Source organism: Mustelus asterias, unplaced genomic scaffold (genome assembly GCF_964213995.1).
Source record: "Mustelus asterias unplaced genomic scaffold, sMusAst1.hap1.1 HAP1_SCAFFOLD_282, whole genome shotgun sequence".
NCBI classification, from domain to species: Eukaryota; Metazoa; Chordata; class Chondrichthyes; order Carcharhiniformes; family Triakidae; genus Mustelus; species Mustelus asterias.
In genome coordinates this window covers 234,546-254,804 of record NW_027590247.1, presented here as the reverse complement: position 1 = coordinate 254,804, position 20,259 = coordinate 234,546, and the positions used below count along the sequence as shown (strand labels likewise).

The 20,259-nt window shown below is 44.6% G+C and overlaps 1 protein-coding gene across 1 annotated transcript; it reads right to left on the bottom strand.

The window, feature by feature from the left end:
- Nucleotides 1–14,191: 14,191 nt before the first annotated feature.
- On the bottom strand, nucleotides 14,192–19,476 carry LOC144486064 (actin-3-like). The gene is given in 4 exon segments (XM_078204170.1): nucleotides 14,192–15,345; nucleotides 15,347–15,534; nucleotides 19,012–19,160; nucleotides 19,390–19,476. Coding segments are annotated over 3 exon segments (1,128 nt in total). The 5' UTR covers nucleotides 19,138–19,160; nucleotides 19,390–19,476; the 3' UTR covers nucleotides 14,192–14,531.
- Nucleotides 19,477–20,259: the final 783 nt, after the last annotated feature.

Here is a 20,259-nt window from a genome sequence, read left to right as displayed (position 1 = left end):
ATTAAATGAATAAATCACAGCACTTTACTCACCCTCAGCACTGCTGAGGGTAGAAACACAGAGGGACCTAGGTGTGCAAGTCCACAAATCCTTGAAGGTGGCAACACAGGTGGAGAAGGTGGTGAAGAAGGCATATGGTATGCTTGCCTTTATAGGACGGGGTATAGAGTATAAAAGCTGGAGTCTGATGTTGCAGCTGTATAGAACGCTGGTTAGGCCACATTTGGAGTACTGGTCGCCGCACTACCAGAAGGACGTGGAGGCGTTAGAGAGAGTGCAGAGAAGGTTTACCAGGATGTTGCCTGGTATGGAGGGTCTTAGCTATGAGGAGAGATTGGGTAGACTGGGGTTGTTCTCCTTGGAAAGACGGAGAATGAGGGCAGATCTAATAGAGGTGTACAAGATTATGAAGGGTATAGATAGGGTGAACAGTGGGAAGCTTTTTCCCAGGTCGGAGGTGACGATCACGAGAGGTCACGGGCTCAAGGTGAGAGGGGCGAAGTATAACTCAGATATCAGAGGGATGTTTTTTACACAGAGGGTGGTGGGTGCCTGGAATGCGCTGCCAAGTAGGGTGGTGGAGGCAGGCACGCTGACATCGTTTAAGACTTACCTGGATAGTCACATGAGCAGCCTGGGAATGGAGGGATACAAACGATTGGTCTAGTTGGACCAAGGAGCGGCACAGGCTTGGAGGGCCGAAGGGCCTGTTTCCTGTGCTGTACTGTTCTTTGTTCTTTGTTCTTTGCTGCTGAGAATCTCTCCCTCTGTCCTGCTCCAGTCGAACAAATGACCATCACCAATAAGAGATACTCTAACCACTGCCCCTTGACATTCAATGATGTTACCATCACTGAATTCCCCACTGTCAACACCCTTGGGGTTACCATTGACCGGAAACTCAACTAGACTCACCACATAAACACAGTGGTTACAAGAGCAGGTCAGAGGCGAGGAATACTCCCGAACGGGATTGTGGGTTTACGTATACCACATGGACTGCAACGATTCAAGAAGGTAGCTCACCAACACCTTCTCAAGGGCAACTAGGGATGGGCAATAAATGTTGGCCAGCCAGCGACGCCCATGTCCCATGAATGAATAAAAAAAAACTGGTGGAATTTTTTGACTCCAAAAATGATCCCCAGTTCTTCCAGAACAATCTGGGCATTGTTACTCTCAGCTTTGCTCAAGGTTCGAAAAGCAGAAACAATGGGGCTTTCTTCACCCCATGGAATGATGTTAGAGACCACTGCTGCTACACCATAAGGAGATGCATCACAAGCCAACTGTAGGGGTAGAGTAGGATCAGAAGGTGTAAGAAGTTCAGATTTAACTAACGCTACTTTGGCTTGAGCAAATGGGTCATTGCCTTGATCGGAACCACTTCCACTTCTTGTTCTGATCTAAGAGGCCAAGTTTGGAACAAATCTTCTGTAACAGCAGGTCTGACAGTATCTCTGGAGAGAGAATAGAGCCAATATTTCGAGTCTGGATGATCCTTTGTCAAAGCTAAAGACAAAGAAAATAAAACAAGATCTACACTTGGAGGATGTAGCTGTTACTAGGGGGCATAACTATAAGGTTCATGGTGGGAGATATAGGAGGGATGTCCGAGGTAGGTTCTTTACTCAGAGAGTGGTTGGGGTGTGGAATGGACTGCCTGCTGTGATAGTGGAGTCATGATGTGGAGATGCCGGCGTTGGACTGGGGTAAACACAGTAAGAAGTTTAACAACACCAGGTTAAAGTCCAACAGGTTTATTTGGTAGCAGAAGCCACACAAGCTTTCGAGGCTCTGAGCCCCTTCTTCAGGTGAGTGGGAATTCTGTTCACAAACAGAACTTATAAGACACAGACTCAATTTACATGAATAATGGTTGGAATGCGAATACTTACAACTAATCCAGTCTTTAAGAAACAAAACAATGGGAGTGGAGAGAGCATCAAGACAGGCTAAAAAGATGTGTATTGTCTCCAGACAAGACAGCCAGTGAAACTCTGCAGGTCCACGCAACTGTGGGAGTTACAAATAGTGTGACATAAATTCTGATTCTAGGATCGCATGATAAAGACTCAGGAGGAAAAAAGCAGAAATATTTATGTGAAATAGTGTGACATAAACCCAATATCCCGGTTGAGGCCGTCCTTGTGTGTGCGGAACCTGGCTATCAGTTTCTGCTCCGCGACTCTGCGCTGTCGTGTGTCGCGAAGGCCGCCTTGGAGAACGCTTACCCGAATATCAGAGGCCGAATGCCCGTGACCGCTGAAGTGCTCCCCAACAGGAAGAGAACAGTCTTGCCTGGTGATTGTCGAGCGGTGTTCATTCATCCGTTGTCGCAGCGTCTGCATAGTTTCCCCAATGTACCATGCCTCGGGACATCCTTTCTTGCAGCGTATCAGGTAGACAACGTTGGCCGAGTTGCAAGAGTATGTACCGTGTACCTGGTGGATGGTGTTCTCACGTGAGATGATGGCATCTGTGTCGATGATCCGGCACGTCTTGCAGAGGTTGCTGTGGCAGGGTTGTGTGGTGTCTTGGTCACTGTTCTCCTGAAGGCTGGGTAGTTTGCTGCGGACAATGGTCTGTCACAATGGATGTCTCAGCACTCTACACCAGCATCCCCCATGACGATGGCATTGCTGCAACGGCCTCAGTGCTCAGCGCCAACAACTGCCAGTTTCCAGATGCAATTTTACATCTCATCCGCTTCATCCTGGACCACAATATCTTCACCTTCAACAACCAGTTCTTCATCCAGACACATGGAACAGCCATGGGGACCAAATTTGCACCTCAATATGCCAACATCTTCATGCACAGGTTCGAACAAGACTTCTTCACCGCACGGGACCTTCAACCGGTGCTATACACTAGATACATCGATGACATTTTCTTCCTTTGGACTCATGGTGAACAATCACTGAAACAACTCTATGATGACATCAACAAGTTCCATCCCACCATCAGGCTCACCATAGACTACTCTCCGGAATCGGTTGCATTCTTGGACACGCGCATCTCCATTAAGGACGGTCACCTCAGCACCTCACTGTACCGCAAGCCCACGGATAACCTCACGATGCTCCACTTCTCCAGCTTCCACCCTAAACACGTTAAAGAAGCCATCCCCTACGGACAAGCCCTCCGTATACACAGGATCTGCTCGGATGAGGAGGATCGCAACAGACACCTCCAGACGCTGAAAGATGCCCTCATAAGAACAGGATATGGCGCTAGACTCATTGATCAACAGTTCCAACGCGCCACAGCGAAAAACCGCACCGACCTCCTCAGAAGACAAACACGGGACACAGTGGACAGAGTACCCTTCGTTGTCCAGTACTTCCCCGGAGCGGAGAAGCTACGGCATCTCCTCCGGAGCCTTCAACATGTCATTGATGAAGACGAACATCTCGCCAAGGCCATCCCCACACCCCCACTTCTTGCCTTCAAACAACCGCACAACCTCAAACAGACCATTGTCCGCAGCAAACTACCCAGCCTTCAGGAGAACAGTGACCAAGACACCACACAACCCTGCCACAGCAACCTCTGCAAGACGTGCCGGATCATCGACACAGATGCCATCATCTCACGTGAGAACACCATCCACCAGGTACACGGTACATACTCTTGCAACTCGGCCAACGTTGTCTACCTGATACGCTGCAAGAAAGGATGTCCCGAGGCATGGTACATTGGGGAAACTATGCAGACGCTGCGACAACGGATGAATGAACACCGCTCGACAATCACCAGGCAAGACTGTTCTCTTCCTGTTGGGGAGCACTTCAGCGGTCACGGGCATTCGGCCTCTGATATTCGGGTAAGCGTTCTCCAAGGCGGCCTTCGCGACACACGACAGCGCAGAGTCGCGGAGCAGAAACTGATAGCCAGGTTCCGCACACACAAGGACGGCCTCAACCGGGATATTGGGTTTATGTCACACTATTTCACATAAATATTTCTGCTTTTTTCCTCCTGAGTCTTTATCATGCGATCCTAGAATCAGAATTTATGTCACACTATTTGTAACTCCCACAGTTGCGTGGACCTGCAGAGTTTCACTGGCTGTCTTGTCTGGAGACAATACACATCTTTTTAGCCTGTCTTGATGCTCTCTCCACTCCCATTGTTTTGTTTCTTAAAGACTGGATTAGTTGTAAGTATTCGCATTCCAACCATTATTCATGTAAATTGAGTCTGTGTCTTATAAGTTCTGTTTGTGAACAGAATTCCCACTCACCTGAAGAAGGGGCTCAGAGCCTCGAAAGCTTGTGTGGCTTCTGCTACCAAATAAACCTGTTGGACTTTAACCTGGTGTTGTTAAACTTCTTATAGTGGAGTCAGACACTTTAGGAACTTTCAAGCGGTTATTGGATAGGCACATGGAGCACACCAGAATGATAGGGAGTGGGATAGCTTGATCTTGGTTTCGGACAAAGCTCGGCACAACACCGAGGGCCGAAGGGCCTGTACTGTGCTGTACTGTTCTATGTTCTAAGGATGAGGTGGGTGGTTGTGTAATTGACCAAAAAGTCATAGACAAAAGGGCAAAAGGAATGTAAATGGTGATGCTAGAGGCTGCGAATTGTGCTAATAGCAATAAGAGACCGGAATGTGTAAATGGCCGAACAGAGGTCCAAGGACAACCTGAAAAATGCGGCAGATTTGATTTATTTTTGTCACATGTATTGGGATACAGTTGAAACTATTGTTTCTTGCGCGCTGTACAGACAAAACACACCGTGCATAGAGTATATGGGGGGAAGAAAAGGAAAGGGGCCGGAATATAGTGAAGCAGTTATAGAGATGGCCCTAGTGAGGTGGGTGGTGGTGGTGGGGGAGGGAAGAAACAAGATGGAAAGTCAGATTTAGAAGCAGACAAATGAAACGATGGAAGAAATTAAAATTGAAAGTCTAGAATCAGAATATAAAGTAATAAAAATGGATTAATAAAATAAAAATAAATAAAATAAAATAAATGGAATGGAGATGGAGGAGAGAGTTCATGTTCTGAAGTTGTTGAACTCAATGTGCAGTGCAGAAGGCTGTTAAGTGCTTAATCGGAAGATCAGGTGCTGTTCCTCCAGTTTGCTTTGGACTTCACTGGAACATTGCAACAGGCCAGGAACACAGCTGGTTCATATTCTGGGGTGCAGGTGTCTCTATAATAAGCGTAACCTTTGAAGGGGATTTGTGAAGGCCGATGGAGTCAATCACATGTCCTAAATACTCAAAAGAGGACTGGAAGCTCTCACAATTGTCCTTGTGAACTCTCAGACCACAGTCTTCCAATCTCTGCAGAGTGGCATCCATGCTTTGAAGATGTTCTCGTCACCTTTTCCAGAGACTAGAATGTCATCCAAATAACATTGGATTTCTCCTTGTAAATACCGCTGCCCCAGTGTCAACTTCCACCCTTACTGGCTGTCCATCCAGCAGTAGAGTGACCCAGTACCGGTAACACAAGCAATGCCGAGCACATTCAGTGATAATTCCTCCTCAGACTGAGTTGCTACGTAAGTTCATAAGATATAGGAGCAGAATTAGGCCATTCGGCCCATTGAGTCTGCACTGCCATTTGATCATGGCTAATATGCTCTTTCTCCCAATTTTCCTGCCTTCTCCCCATAACCCTTCAACCCATTACCAATTAAAAATCTGTCTAACTCCTCCTCAAATTTACTGTCCCAGCATTCACCGCACTTTGGGTAGCGAATTCCACAGATTCACAACCCTTTGGGAGAAATAGTTTCTCCTCAACTCTGTTTTAATTTGCTACTCCTTATCCTAAGACTATGACCTCTTGTCCTAGAATGCCCCACAAGAGGAAGCATCTGCTCCACATCGACTTTATCCATACCTTTTATTATCTTGTATACCTCAATTTTGATCTCCCCTCATTCTTCTAAATTCCAGAGAGTATCGGCCTAAACTGTTCAGTCTCTCTTCATACGACAAATCCCTCATCTCTGGAATCAATCTAGTGAACCTCCCCTGAACTGCCTCCAATACCATGTTTCTCAACCCTTTTGTACAGCGTGAATGTTTCTCTTTCTGTTCTCATTAAGTGCTATCTTGGCTTCTTGTTTCTTGTTTTTACTTAGAGCTTGATTTTTCTTCCAGCAACCATGCCCTACTGTGTCCATTTTTTCTCACAGCTTCAACATACCATGTCTTTGCACCTGCATTCAACTGCAGAATTCCCTGGATATGCACACCAGTGACATGTGCAAATATTGAGGCTCTAGGGTGTTGATTCAGCTGTTATTTTGTGTTTGCAAGTACACAAACTCAGTTGCTGAGTTTCCTCTGCAGATAGTTCCATAGTAACAGCGATTTGCATGATCTTTTTCAGAATAAGATTACTCTCTGTCAGCAAATGTTTCTGTATTGCTTCACTGTGCAGACGCAGACAAACCTGTCCCGAATAGTGTCTTTCAGCACATCTCCAAACTCAATATTTTGCACGTCTTTCAAGTGCAGCCGCAAATTGAGCAATTGCCTCCCCCTCTTCTTCGTTTTTTTGTGGAATCTAAAGTTCTCCAAATCATGAAGGGGTTTGGCAAAAAATATGCTTCCAAAATCTCTGTGATCTGTTCATATGTTTTAGTGCCAGGCTTCTCAGATTGCACTAAGCTATGGAAGAGATTAAACATTTTTCCCCCTTATCACGCTCAGGAAAGTGAGCATTGTAATAACTTCAGATATATTCTTGTCTGTGCAAAATAGTAAAAATGGTCAATATAGGAGCTCCAACACTCTACATTTTTTGATTTGGTTTATTATTGTCACATGTAGTGAAAAGTATTGTTTCTTGCATGCTATACAGACAAAACATACCATTCATTGAGTACATAAGGGAGAGAGAAAGGAGAGGGTGCAGAATATAGTGTTACAGTCATAGCTAGGGTATAGAGAAAGGTCAGCTTAATATATAGAACATAGAACAGTACAGCACAGTACAGGCCCTTCAGCCCTCAATGTTGTGGTAGGTTAATTCAAAGGTCTGATGTCAGCAGGGAAGAAGCTGTTCTTGAGTTGTTTGGTACGTGATCTCTGATTTTTGTATCCTTTTCCTGACCAAAGGATCTTATGATGCTGAAACTGCCTGCTGATTTTCTAGAATGGAGGTTTCCCATATGCACTCTTCATGTGTTTCCAGCAGCTCCCTTGATTTTTCTTTCACACAAGGCAGCAACCCAAGCTTCAGCCTCTTATTTAGCACACCCAGCTCTATAACTGCTACAGAGTATTGTTACTCTTGCCTGTCAGGTCCAGAGCACATGCAGAAAGTTTCTTTTCTAACTTTTCTGTTCCCAACTTTTTCCTCAATAAATTTGTCTTCCCAGGTGGCTAGCGCATTTGCCATCCTTGGCACCAGTTTTTATGTTGCACATTGCAGAACGACGTGAGGGAGCATGGAGGGTTTAAAACAGGGAGCTTTATTTACAGGTATATGTTCTCTTACATGGCTGCTTCTTCTCTGCCTGTTTACCGCGCTAAGGCCCCATGACATCACTTCTGGTGAATACACTAATACAGCTCAGCAACTTAGCAGTGCTGACCACTGTGAGGGCAGCACAGTGGTTAGCACTGCTGTCTCATAGCACCAGGGACCTGGGTTCAATTCCCAGCTTGGGTCACTGTCTGTGTGGAGTTTGCACGTTCTTCCCGTGTCTGCATGAGTTTCCTCGGGGTGCTCTGGTTTCCTCCCATAGTCCAAAGATGTGTGGGTTAGGTTGATTGGCTATGCTAAATTAACCCTCGTGTCAGGGGGATTATCAGGGTAAATATGAGGGGTTACGGGCATCGGGCCTGGGTGGAATTGTGGTTGATGTAGACTTGATGGGCCAAATGGCCTCCTTCTGCACTGCAGGGTTCTATGATAAAAATTGATTCAAATGCATAACAATCATGTCCACCATTTCCTTATTTTCATTGACAATATCCTTCTTATCAGTTTAGGGGATCCACATTTCTCCTGACAACCTGATCTAAAAAATTTTCTTCATTTTGATATTCCACAAGTTGCTTTTCCTAAGCTCATTGATCATTCTTACGAGCAGACTTCGTTGTTCTTTGCTTTTTCATTGATAGGATATTTGTCATATTTCTTAATGCATTTAGTTTTTATTGTTTCTTTGGGCCTGTTGTCCGAAGGGCCTGTTCCTGTGCTATAATTTTCTTTGTAGTTGTTGATGACTCTCTTCTGGCAATTTGAGCTCTTGGTATTTTGTCAGTCTTCACAGTGGAAGACACAAATAACATGCCAAAAATTGATGACAAGAAGGCTATGGCAGGTCAGGACCTAGAAACTATCATTATCACGAAAGAGGTAGTGTTGGGCAAGCTAAGGGGCTAAAGTAGACAAATCTCCTGGCCCTGATGGAATGCATCCCAGGATACTAAAAGAGATGGCGGGGGCATTAGCAAATACACTAGTGATAATTTACCAAAATTCGCTAGACTCTAGGGTAGTTCCCACAGATTTAAAAATAGCAACTGTGATGCCACTGTTTAAAAAAGGTAGATAAAGGCAGGTAACTATAGGCCGGTAGCGGGGAAATGCTCAAATCCATCATCAAGGAAGAAATAGTGAGACATCTGGATATAAATTGCCCCATTGGGAAGACGCATCATGAAGGGCAGGTCATGTTTGACTCATTTGGTGGAATTCTTTGAGAACATTATGTGCGCGGTGGACAATGAGGAACCTGTGGATGTGGTGTATCTGGATTTCCAGAAGGCAATAGACAAGGTGCCGCACCAAAGGCTGCTGCATAATATAAAGGTGCAGGATATTACAGGTAATGTATTAGCATGGATAGAGGATTGGCTAACGAACAAGAAGCAAAGAGGGGATAAATGAGTGTTTTTCTGGTTGGCAATCAGTGACTAGTGGTGTGCCTCAGGGATCAGTGTTGGGATCGCAATTGTTTACAATTTACATGGATGATTTGGAGTTGGGGACCAAGTGTAGTGTGTCAAAATTTGCAGATGACACTAAGATGAGTGGTAGAGCAAAGTGTGCAGAGGACACTGAAAGTCTACTAAGGGATATAGATAGTCTGAGTGGGCAAGGGTCTGGCAGATGGAGTACAATGTTGATAAATGTGAGGTCATCCATTTTGGCAAGAATAACAGCAAAATTGACTATTATTTAAATGGTAAAAAATTGTAGCATACTGCTGTACAGAGGGACCTGGGTGTCCTTGTGCATGAATTGCAAAAAGTTGGTTTGCAGGTGCAGCAGGTAATTAAGGCGGCAAATGGAATTTTGTCCTTCATTGCTAGAGAGATGGAGTTTAAAAACAGTGAGGTTATGTTGCAGCTGTATAAGGTGCTGGTGAGGCCACACCTGGAGTACTGTGTACAGTTTTGGTCTCCTTACTTGAGAAAGGATATACTGGCACTGGAGGGGGTACAGAGGAGATTCACTAGGTTGATTCCAGAATTGAGAGGGTTGGCTCATGAGGAGAGACTGAGTAGAATGGGACAATACTTTTTTTGAACAGGAAAGGAATTAAAGGTCATGGTGAGTGGGAGGGTAAGTGGAGCTGAGTCCACAAAAAGATCAACCATGATCTTATTGAATGGCGGAGCAGGCTCCAGGGGCCAAATGGCCTAGCCCTAGTTCTTATGTTCTCTCCTTTAAACTCTTTCTATATCATATCTAATTCATATTTTGAACCCCTCACATTGATCTTGTCATTTTTAGATGTTAATGTCCACAGCTAGTTTACTGTAGACTGTTTCTGGCTCAGTGCCTTGAAGTCAGGTTTTGTAGATGTTCAGAATTTTAGTAACCATTATGTTTCCCCCTTTCAAATATCATACTGAAATATTTCATGCAGCAAATTCTCCTTCAGCAAAACTGCTTCTCTCTCCTCTTCCTCATCTGTTTTTCAGGAATATGAAACATCAAATTCTCCATTTCTGGAGCAGGATCTCTTATGATGACATATACCCATGTGGCTATTTGTGCCATGGGCCACAATCCCACTCACGCCCTATCCCCATAAATTTACCCTAGCTAGTACCCCTGACACTAAGGGGTAATTTAGCATGGTCAATCCACCTAACCCACACATCTTTGGGCTATGGGAGGAAACCAGAGCACCCCGAGGAAACCCACGCAGACACGGGGAGAATGTGCAAACTCCACACAGACAGTGACCCAAGCCAGAAATCAAACCTGGGTCCCTGGTATCGTGAGGCAGCAGTGCTAACCACTGTGCCACCGTGCTGCCCATGCAGATGATACAAAGTTGGGTGGGAGGGTGAGCTGTGAGGAGAATGCTGACATGCTGAGTATGTGGGAATCTGCATGCAGTATGATGTGGATAAATGCAAGGTTATCCACTTTAGTAGCAAAAATAGGAAGACAGATCATTACTTAAATGGGTATAAATTAAGAGAGGTGGATACTCAACGAGACCTTGGAGTCCTTGATTAGTCACTGAAAGTAAGCCCACAGGTACAGCAGGCAGTGAAGGCGGCAAATGGTATGTTGGCCTTCATAGCGAGAGGATTTGAGTATCGGGATAGGGATGTTTTGCTGCAACCGTGTAGGGTGTTGGTGAGGCCATATCTGAAGTATTGTGTGCAGTTTTGGTGTCCTTATTGGAGAAAGTACAACGAACGTTTACCAGGCTGATTCCAGGGATAGCAAGTCTGTCATATGAGGAGACTAAGTCGATAGGATTATATTCATTGGAGTTTAGAAGAGTGAGAGGGGATCTCATAGAAACTTATAAAATTCTAAGAGTTAGATAGGGTAGATTCAGAAGGAATGTTCCCGATGGTGGAGGAGTCCAGAACCAGGGATCATAGTTTGAGGATAAGGGATAACCTTTTAGAACTGAGGTGAGGAGAAATTTCTTCACCCAGAGGGTGGTGAATGTGTGGAATTCACTACCACAGAAAGTAGTTGAGGCCAAAACATTGTCTGATTTCAAGACAAAATTAGATATTGCTCAAGGGGCTAAGGAGATCAAGGGATATGAGAAGGGGGGGGGGATATTGAATTCGATGATCACCCGTGAACAAAAAGAATGGCGGATCAGACTCAAAGGGCCAAATGGTCTACTCCTGCTTCTAGATTCTATGTAATACATGTTTTTGTCCAAACTCCTGCTGAATTGGGTTAGACCCTCCCCAACATAAGACAATAAGATGTAGGAGTAGAAGTAGGCCATTTGGCCCATTGAGTCTGCTGCACCATTCCACGAGATCATGACTGATCTGATAATTCTCAACTCCACCATACCACCTCAACCCCATACTGACTAAAAATCTCTATCACTGCCTTGAACATACTTAGCAGCTCAGTCTCTACAGCCTTCTGGTAAAAAGTTCCACAGATTCACTACCCTCAGAAGAAATTCCTCCTCATCCGTCTTAAATGGGCAACCCCTTACATGTCGATAATGCCCTCTGGTCCTTGACTCTCCCAAAAAGGGAAACAGCTTCGCAGCATGTATTCTGTCAAGCCCTGCAAATCCTAAGTGCCTCAATAAGTGGCCTCTCACTGTCAAGGCCCTGCTTCACATTCCTCACTAGCTACTTACACTAACTGGAAAATCGCAACCATCAGTTCCAACATGAAACCAGGTTATATCATTCATCATAGATGGCGAGTGAGCATTGACCAATATTATCTCCAACTAGTATACCCCCATAACAGCTTGTTTATAAAAGTTGAGTGCTATCCTTGGTCTCACACACCTGATATTATTCTTTGAAAGATGGAGATTATTGAATTAGACAGAAAGGGTGTTTGACAAAGACTTTTCTTCATGAAATCTGTTTTGAGAGAAATTTGATGCAAGCTGAGCGTGTTGAACAATGAGAAGCACCCCTTATCTCAGTATTACTGCAGATTACATTCAGGGAACAGGCTCCAATCCCTCACTGCAATTACAAAAGCAGTTCAGGGCAGCAGAGTGGTTAACACTGCTGACTCAGCACCAGGGACCCAGGTTCAATTTCTGGCTTTGATCAGTGCATTTGTGGAGTCTGCACATTCTCCCGTCTGCATGGGTTTCCTCCCACACTCCAAAGATGCGCAGGTTAGGTGGATTGACCATGCTAAATTGCCCCTTGGTGTCAGGGGAACTAGCCAAGGTAAATGCATGGGGTTATGGGAATAGGGCCTGGGTGGGATTGTGGCCAGTGCAGACTTGATGGGCTGAATAGCCTCCTTCTGCCCTGTAGGGATTCTATGATTCACCCATTTTGTTGAGAACTTCTCTATAAAAACTTTTAACAGGAGATCGAGGTAAAAATGAGAAAATGCACTCCGTGTGGACCCAATGGTTTGATGGAATATTTAAATACATTTTAACAAAATTTAGATATCTGTCTGGTTACCTTTTAATATATTTTTGAACAAGCAATTTACTCAAAACAATGCCTTTATGGATAAAGTGGATTGAATTATTAGTTTGCTGCATATGGTTGTTGTGTACACACAGTCCTCAATTGTTTTTATGTTGTCTGAGATGGTGTTGGAAGCAGGACTGAAAGACAGAGACACTTGCTATATCTATATTGCAGTTGGAACGTTTTGGTACAAAAGGTACTATCATCCCATGGAAACAAACAGTCACTGTTGTAAACATTGGAAATGTGGCTGCAAAATCATCAGCTCATTCTCACTTCTGTATTTGCAATTTTGGTGCTTCTGATCTTTGAAAGCCAAAATATTTACCTGGATAAAATAGGTAAAGACTGATTTTACCTGATGCAATGTACAAAGGACTCAAGTTAAGGTTTTGGGAAGAGATGCAGGGGGAATTAGAGGGAGAGAGAGTGATGACCTGGAACCTGGTAGAAGTGGAGATGATTAAAGGAAATTGGGTCGGCATTGGAACATAGAACAGTACAGCACAGAACAGGCCCTTCGGCCCACAATGTTGTGCCGAGCTTTATCTAAAACCAAGATCAAGCTATCCCACTCCCTATCATCCTGCTGTGCTCCATGTGTCTATCCAATAACCGCTTAAATGTTCCTAAAGTGTCTGACTCCACTATCACTGCAGGCAGTCCATTCCACACCCCAACCACTCTCTGCGTAAAGAACCTACCTCTGATATCCGTCCTGTATCTCCCACCACAAACCCTATAGTTATGCCCCCTTGTAATAGCTCCATCCACCAGAGGAATAATAAACTTTCTGGGATTAAGTGGGGAATGTGACTGACTGTATTGCTGGAGCCAGCATTGACTCAGTGGGCCAAATGGCCTCTTTATACCGTTGAGCTTTCAAACAGCACTTCTCTCCATGTCATGGGTCCTTTTTACTTCCAGGTGGGGATTGACTTGATGTTTGGTGACATGAGAGCAACAGAACGCCAGCCTAGATTTTTGTGCTCAAATCCTGCATTGGTGCTTGATCTCAACCTTAAATTCAGTTGAGTAAGCCCAAAAGACCAAGTATCATTACTGAATTTCATTTCCCCACCTCACTCAATACATCCAATGCAAAATGTGCTAAACACGGATTTTGATCTCTTATGCCTACACGAGGGAGCATAATGAGATTGCTTCAGCATTTGTTACCCTCACTACTGTAACATGTAAAGTTTGTGTCACAAGTAGGTTTACATTAACACTGTAATGAAGTTAGTGAAAATCCTCTAGTCACCACACTCCAGCTCCTGTTCAGATACACTGCGATGGCAGTGATTAGCACTGCTGTCTCACAGCACCAGGGACCTGGGTTCGAGTCTCAGCTTGGGTCACTGTGGACATTCTTTGCACATTCTCCTTGTGTCTGCATGGTTTCCACTAGGTGCTCCGGTTCCCTTCCACAGTCAGAAAGACATGCTGGTTAGGTGCATTGACCAGAACAGGCGCTGAAGTGTGGTAAAACTAGGGGGAATTTCACAGTAACTTCATTGTAGTGTTAATATAAGCCTACTTGCGACTAATAAATAAACTTTAACTGAAGGAGAATTTAGCATGGTCACTGCACCTAACCAACACGTCTTTCAGACTGTGGGAGGAAAACCATGTAGCAACTGAAATCTCCACTGACCCAAAGCAGGAATCAAACCCCTTCCACTGAGACAGCAGTGCATTTCAAACAGGCATGTGATCAATCCTCAATCCAAGGAGACAACAACAGGCATGATTTCAGAGCTTTGCTTGGACAAAATGACCAAAACATTACATCAGACAATAGTAGATAATTTATTTCTGTGTTTGGATTTTACAGATTAAGTAACAAATTCATTACAAATCAAACCTTCAGCTGTGGCATCAATAACTTTGAGAAACTTGCCTGTTCATGAGCCTCCTTTAAAATCCTATCCCTCAGTAAACTTCAGAAAACAATGATATGTTCTCCATTACCCAGCTCAAAGGTTCCTCTTCTAAGAGTGTTTTAACAAAAGCTGAAAGGAGATTTGGAAAGGAATAAATCACTGGCAAAAAGTTGAGGGTGAGAGAAAAGCAGAGGCTGATGGTTTTAATTACAAGTGAATTAGCCCCAGACAACTACAGAATCCTACAGCAAGTTAGAAACACTTGCGATGGACTATGGAGGGGCCAGACTCATCATACTCCTGCTTACTGATCCACATTTGCTGGAAGGTGGAGAGTGAAGCCAAGATGGAGCCTCCGATCCACACTGAATACTTCCTCTCAGGTGGAGCAATGATCTTTATCTTCATTGTGCTCGGAGCCAAGGCTGTGATTTCCTTCTGCATCCGATCAGCAATACCTGGGAACATGGTGGTCCCACCAGACAAGACAGTGTTGGCATACAGATCCTTCCTGATATCTACATCACATTTCATGATGCTATTGAAACAGGTCTCATGGATCCCTTGAGATTCCATCCCAAGGAAGGATGGTTGGAAAAGGGCTTCTGGGCACCTGAAACGCTCATTACCAATGGTAATGACTTGACCATCAGGGAGCTCATAACTTTTCTCCAAGGATGAAGAGGAGCTGGCTGTCTGCATCTCAGATTCAAAATCTAGGGCCACGTAGGCAAGTTTCTCCTTGATGTCACGTACAATCTCCCTCTCAGCCGTGGTAGTGAAGGAGTAGCCACGTTCAGTCAGGATCTTCATTGCATAGTCAGTGAGATCCCGGCCAGCCAGGTCTAACCTTAGGATGGCATGAGGCAAGGCATATCCTTCATAGATTGGCACAGTGTGGGAAACACCATCACCAGAATCTAACACAATGCCAGTTGTACGGCCAGAGGCGTACAAGGACAGCACAGCCTGAATGGCAACATACATGGCTGGTGTGTTGAAGGTCTCAAACATGATTTGGGTCATCTTCTCCCGGTTGGCTTTGGGGTTGAGAGGTGCCTGTGAGGAGAACAGGGTGCTCCTCTGGGGCCACTCGCAGTTCATTGTAGAAGGTGTGGTGCCAGATCTTCTCCATGTCATCCCAGTTGGTCACAATCCCATGCTCGATTGGGTACTTCAGGGTCAGAATGCCTCTCTTGCTCTGAGCTTCATCACCAACGTAACTGTCTTTCTGACCCATTCCAACCATCACTCCCTAGAATGGGGAATAAAAAAAGATTTAATCACAAACCACAGGCAAAGACAGACTAAACACTATCAGGGATTTTCTATTGACTGATTGGGTTTTGTTCCAACAGCTGAGCATGCTCAGATGAGGGCTTACGTTGGTGACACTGAGGGGCCTCTGAACAGTGAATCATTGATAAAAATGGATTCCATGTTTTCGTAAAGATTACAACAGTAACTATACTTCAAATGTATCAATTAGTTATAATATGCATTAGGATATCCTAGGGATTATCACTGACCAGAAATGGTTCTGGACTAGCCATACATATAGTGTCTATAAGAGCAGGTCAGGAATCCTGTGCAGTAAAGCATCTTCTGACTTCCTAAAGCCTGCCCACCATCTACAAGGCACAAAGATTTTCAAGTGAAGTTTATTTATTAGCCACATGTAAGGCTTATATTAACACCGCAATGAAGTTACTGTGAAAATCCCCTAGTCACCACACTCTGGTGCCTGTTCAGGTCAATGCACTTCACCACCACACCTTTCAGACTGTGGGTGGAAAATGGAGCACCTGAAGGAAACCCACGCAGACACAGGGAGAATGTGCAAACTGCAGTGACCCAAGCTGCAAATCAAACCCAGGTCCCTGGCACTGAGGCAGCAGTGCTAACCACTATGCCGCCATGCTACCCACAAGCCAGAAGTGTAATGAAATACTCTCCACTTGGCTGGATGAATGCAGCTCCAACACCACTCAAATCTCAACACCTTCCAGGGCAAAGCAGCCCACTTCATTGGAACCTCACCCACAAACATCCACTCCTGCCACCCAAACACAGTGGCAGCAACACATCAAGGAGCTTTCAACAGCACCTTCCAAATACACAACTATCATCATTACGATAAGACAGCAGACATATGGGATCACCAACACCTGGAAGTTCGCCTTCAAGCCATTCCTTCACTGTCCCTGGGTCAAAATCCTAGAATTGCCTACCTGACAGCAGGTGCATGTACCTACACCTCAGGAACTGCAGCGGTTCAAGTAGGCAGCTCACCACCACCTTCTGAAAGATAATAAATGCTGGCCTGGCCAACAGTACCCACATATCATGAAGGAAAAACTATTCTTGTGCTTTCTTTGAGAACTGCATTCTAGAGACTATTTTACCATCAATGCTGTTTGGGGCAAGTGTGGGAATGATATCAACAAGAAAGGTGGCAGCCCAAGTGGTGTTTGGTATTGAGTGTTGGGATGATTGAATATTGGTGAGGAAATAGGATGGATTCAATTGATCAGGACAGATCTGTTTATGATGGGTCACTTGAAATCATACCTGGAGGAGCACCTTATGCTCACCAATGCCAAAATCAAATGTGAAACTTAGGGTCTAGGCTAACATTACAAACACCTTGGAGTTTCTGGCCTGGGTCTTAACACCACATGGATATATTTGAGCAGCCACAGATTCCAGAGTATTGCAGTTTGTTCTTCGCAGCTCTTTTGACAGGACAAGTCAATGATCAGAAACCTAATCAGGATCTGAGCGCATGTTCCAAGCAGAGAGTTCAGTGGTGTACTGACCATCTGAAGGACAGGAAAGGGGAAATAATAAGACATTCAGATAAACTACAAATCGATGTAACATTACATGGCATTGCGCAAACTTTTTCCAACGTTCACCCCAAAGAGAAGTTGGCTAATGGTGTCTCTGGATCAGGACCGCAAACAGCCTTCTCAATACTGCAGCCAAATGAGCCAACCTTGGAAAACAGTAGCAGACACCTTAATTCATCAGCAGTGAAAAAGCACACAACGAGTTGGATGCAATGAGCCATCACAAACATAGCAACACGACTGATATTTGATCAGGTTGGCAAGGTTAATGAGACTGGAAATTCTTATGGAGGGAGATTGCAGGGCAGGCGGGGGGGGGGGGGGGGGGGGGAAGAGAGACCTTGAGGTATTGCAGCAATTCAACAAGGGCTGGATTGTCTCAGGTAAATACAGAGAAGCTGTTTCCTCTGTTGGCTGTGGGCGGGCAGTGGAGGGGCAGGAGCAAAATGGTAGTGTGGAGGAGCTCTGACAAGCTCCTGAAAAACTATTGATGTTGACATGGGGATGGGGGCAATTGGGAATTTCATGAAATCAATACATTTTGTTGCACAAGGGTGGTATAAAACAAGTTAATTGGGTTTAAGATATAACTCAACTATGATCTAATGAAGAAGTTCAAGGAGCTGAATACCTTCCTCCTGTTCCTAATCTGGCATGTATATCAATCTGGTAATTACAGGGTTAAAACAGGATTAAAGTGTACAGAATCAAAAGAAGAATTCTCAGGGGAGGAGCAAACTCATGGGCTGAACTACAGCTGCAGGAGCTGCCCAGGTATAGCCTGACCCATCCCACACAGTTTAACTCAGTCCTCATCACAAAGCTCAATTTTACTGCCTCTGATTCAAATCTGCTATAAATCAGAATACTCTACCACATCAAGACAGCATTGCCGAGTTTGTCCTTTTAGGTTCCTATTTAATAACATTCTGAAAGCTACAGTTAAATCTATCTCCACCAATCAGGCAGTAAAATCACTAATTTGATTCTTTAAAACAATGCAGCTTCATATCAACTAACCCTCCACACTCTTAACCACCCCTCAACCATGGGAAACAATCTGTTAAATCCAATTCAAAACGCTTCAATGACTCAACAGGTAACACAGCAAAGGGTCACACTGAACCCCAACTGCAACAATAGGAACCAACAAATGTTTAAAAATTAGAACATTGAACATAGAACAGTGAATAATACCAGTATCACAACTGTATGGAAAGATCAGGGAGTGCAAGTTGAACTGTGTAGACAACTTAACCTTCACACCATCTGTAAGGCTCAATTTAAAATGTTTGTAATGTTTCTGACTATACTGAAGCACCTCAGGAGTGCAGCATAGGGTACATAGATAACCTGAATACTACTGCAGCACGCTGGTCATTTTATCAAATATATTTTGGTAATTTAAAAAGCAAAAAATAAATTAAAGCCACAAAGTCAGGTCACTGTTTAAAAATAAGGGATTGCTTATTTAAGACAGATGAGGAGAATTCTTTTCTCAGAGGGCCGTGAGTCTCGAACTCTACTTCCTCAAAAGGCAGTGGAAGCAGAGTCTTTGGATGTTTTTACAGCAGAGCAAGATAGATTCTTGATTGACAAGGGGGTGAAAGATTATCGGGGAGGCAGGAATGAAGTTCGAAGGTACAATCAGATCAGCCATGATCTTATTGAACAGCAAAGCAGACTCGAGGGGTCAGGTGATTTGTTGCTGCTCCATATTCATATTTTTGCATGAAGCAAAAAACAGCACAAACCACAAACTGTTGAAAAGAGGAAGTTGAAACAGGAGAACATTTCAGTTACAAGAGTCAACTCCAACACCCAGATGCCTCCCAACAGCAACAGGATTCAACAACCTTCCAAATAGTTTTAGGGCTCACCTGGTGACGGGGCCGTCCCACAATGGAGGGGAACACAGCCCTGGGGGCATCATCTCCTGCAAAGCCAGCCTTACACATCCCAGATCCATTGTCAACCACCAGAGCTGCAACCTCATCATCAGCCATGGCTTAAAATCTACAGGAGCTGACTGAACAAAAAAAAGGGAAAAAAAGATTAATACAGACACAACAGCACAGATCCAAACACCTTTCAAACACTACTCATTAAATAAGAGACAATCTTCACTTTGCTTCCTGGAAATATTCTTTTTCAAAAAAAAACCTACCCAGCACTAATTTCAGAACCACAACTAAAAAGTTAGAGCAGAAAAACTGAACCCTGCCCCTGCCACACCTTGTTTGCTGAACAGCACCTACCGTCTCTCACAATATCCTGTCTTCACTTGTTCCACAAGGCAGCAATGAGATCGTCACTCTGTCTGCTTGCTGCCTTTATTGGTTTGGGCCCCTCCCACTCCCATCATTAAATAAACAGCCAGTAAGATACAGGGGGAGGAACTGAGAACAACCAGTAAAATCTGCCTGACTCTCAGATTTGTATCTTCAAATTTTACCCCAGGACTTCAGAACATAGCTACATCAAATCGTGCTACACTGTCAGAGGATCAGTACTGAGGGAATGCTGCACTGTCAGGGGGTCAGTACTGAGGGAGTGCAGTACTGTCAGAGGGTCAGTACTGAGGGAGTGCAGTACTGTCAGTGGGTCAGTACTGAGGGAGTGCCGCACTGTTAGAGGATCAGTACTGAGGGAGCGTCGCACTGTCAGAGGTTCAGTACTGAGTGCCGCACTGTCAGAGGGTCAGTACTGAGGGAATGCTGCACTGTCAGATGGTCAGTACTGATGGAGTGCAGCACTGTCAGAGGGTCGTACTGAGGGAGCGCCACACTGTCAGAGGGTCAGTACTGATGGAGTGCTGCACTGTCAGAGGGTCAGTACTGAGGGAGTGCTGCACTGTCAGAGGGTCAGTACTGAGGGAGTGCTGCACTGTCAGATGGTCAGTACTGATGGAGTGCTGCACTGATGTGGGGATGCTGGCGTTGGACTGGGGTAATCACAGTAAGAAGTTTAACAACACCAGGTTAAAGTCCAACAGGTTTATTTGGTAGCAAAAGCCACAAGTTTTCGGAGCCTTAAGCTCCTTCTTCAGGTGAGTGGGAATTCTGTTCACAAACAGGGCATATAAAGACACAAACTCAATTTACAGAATAATGGTTGGAATGCGAATA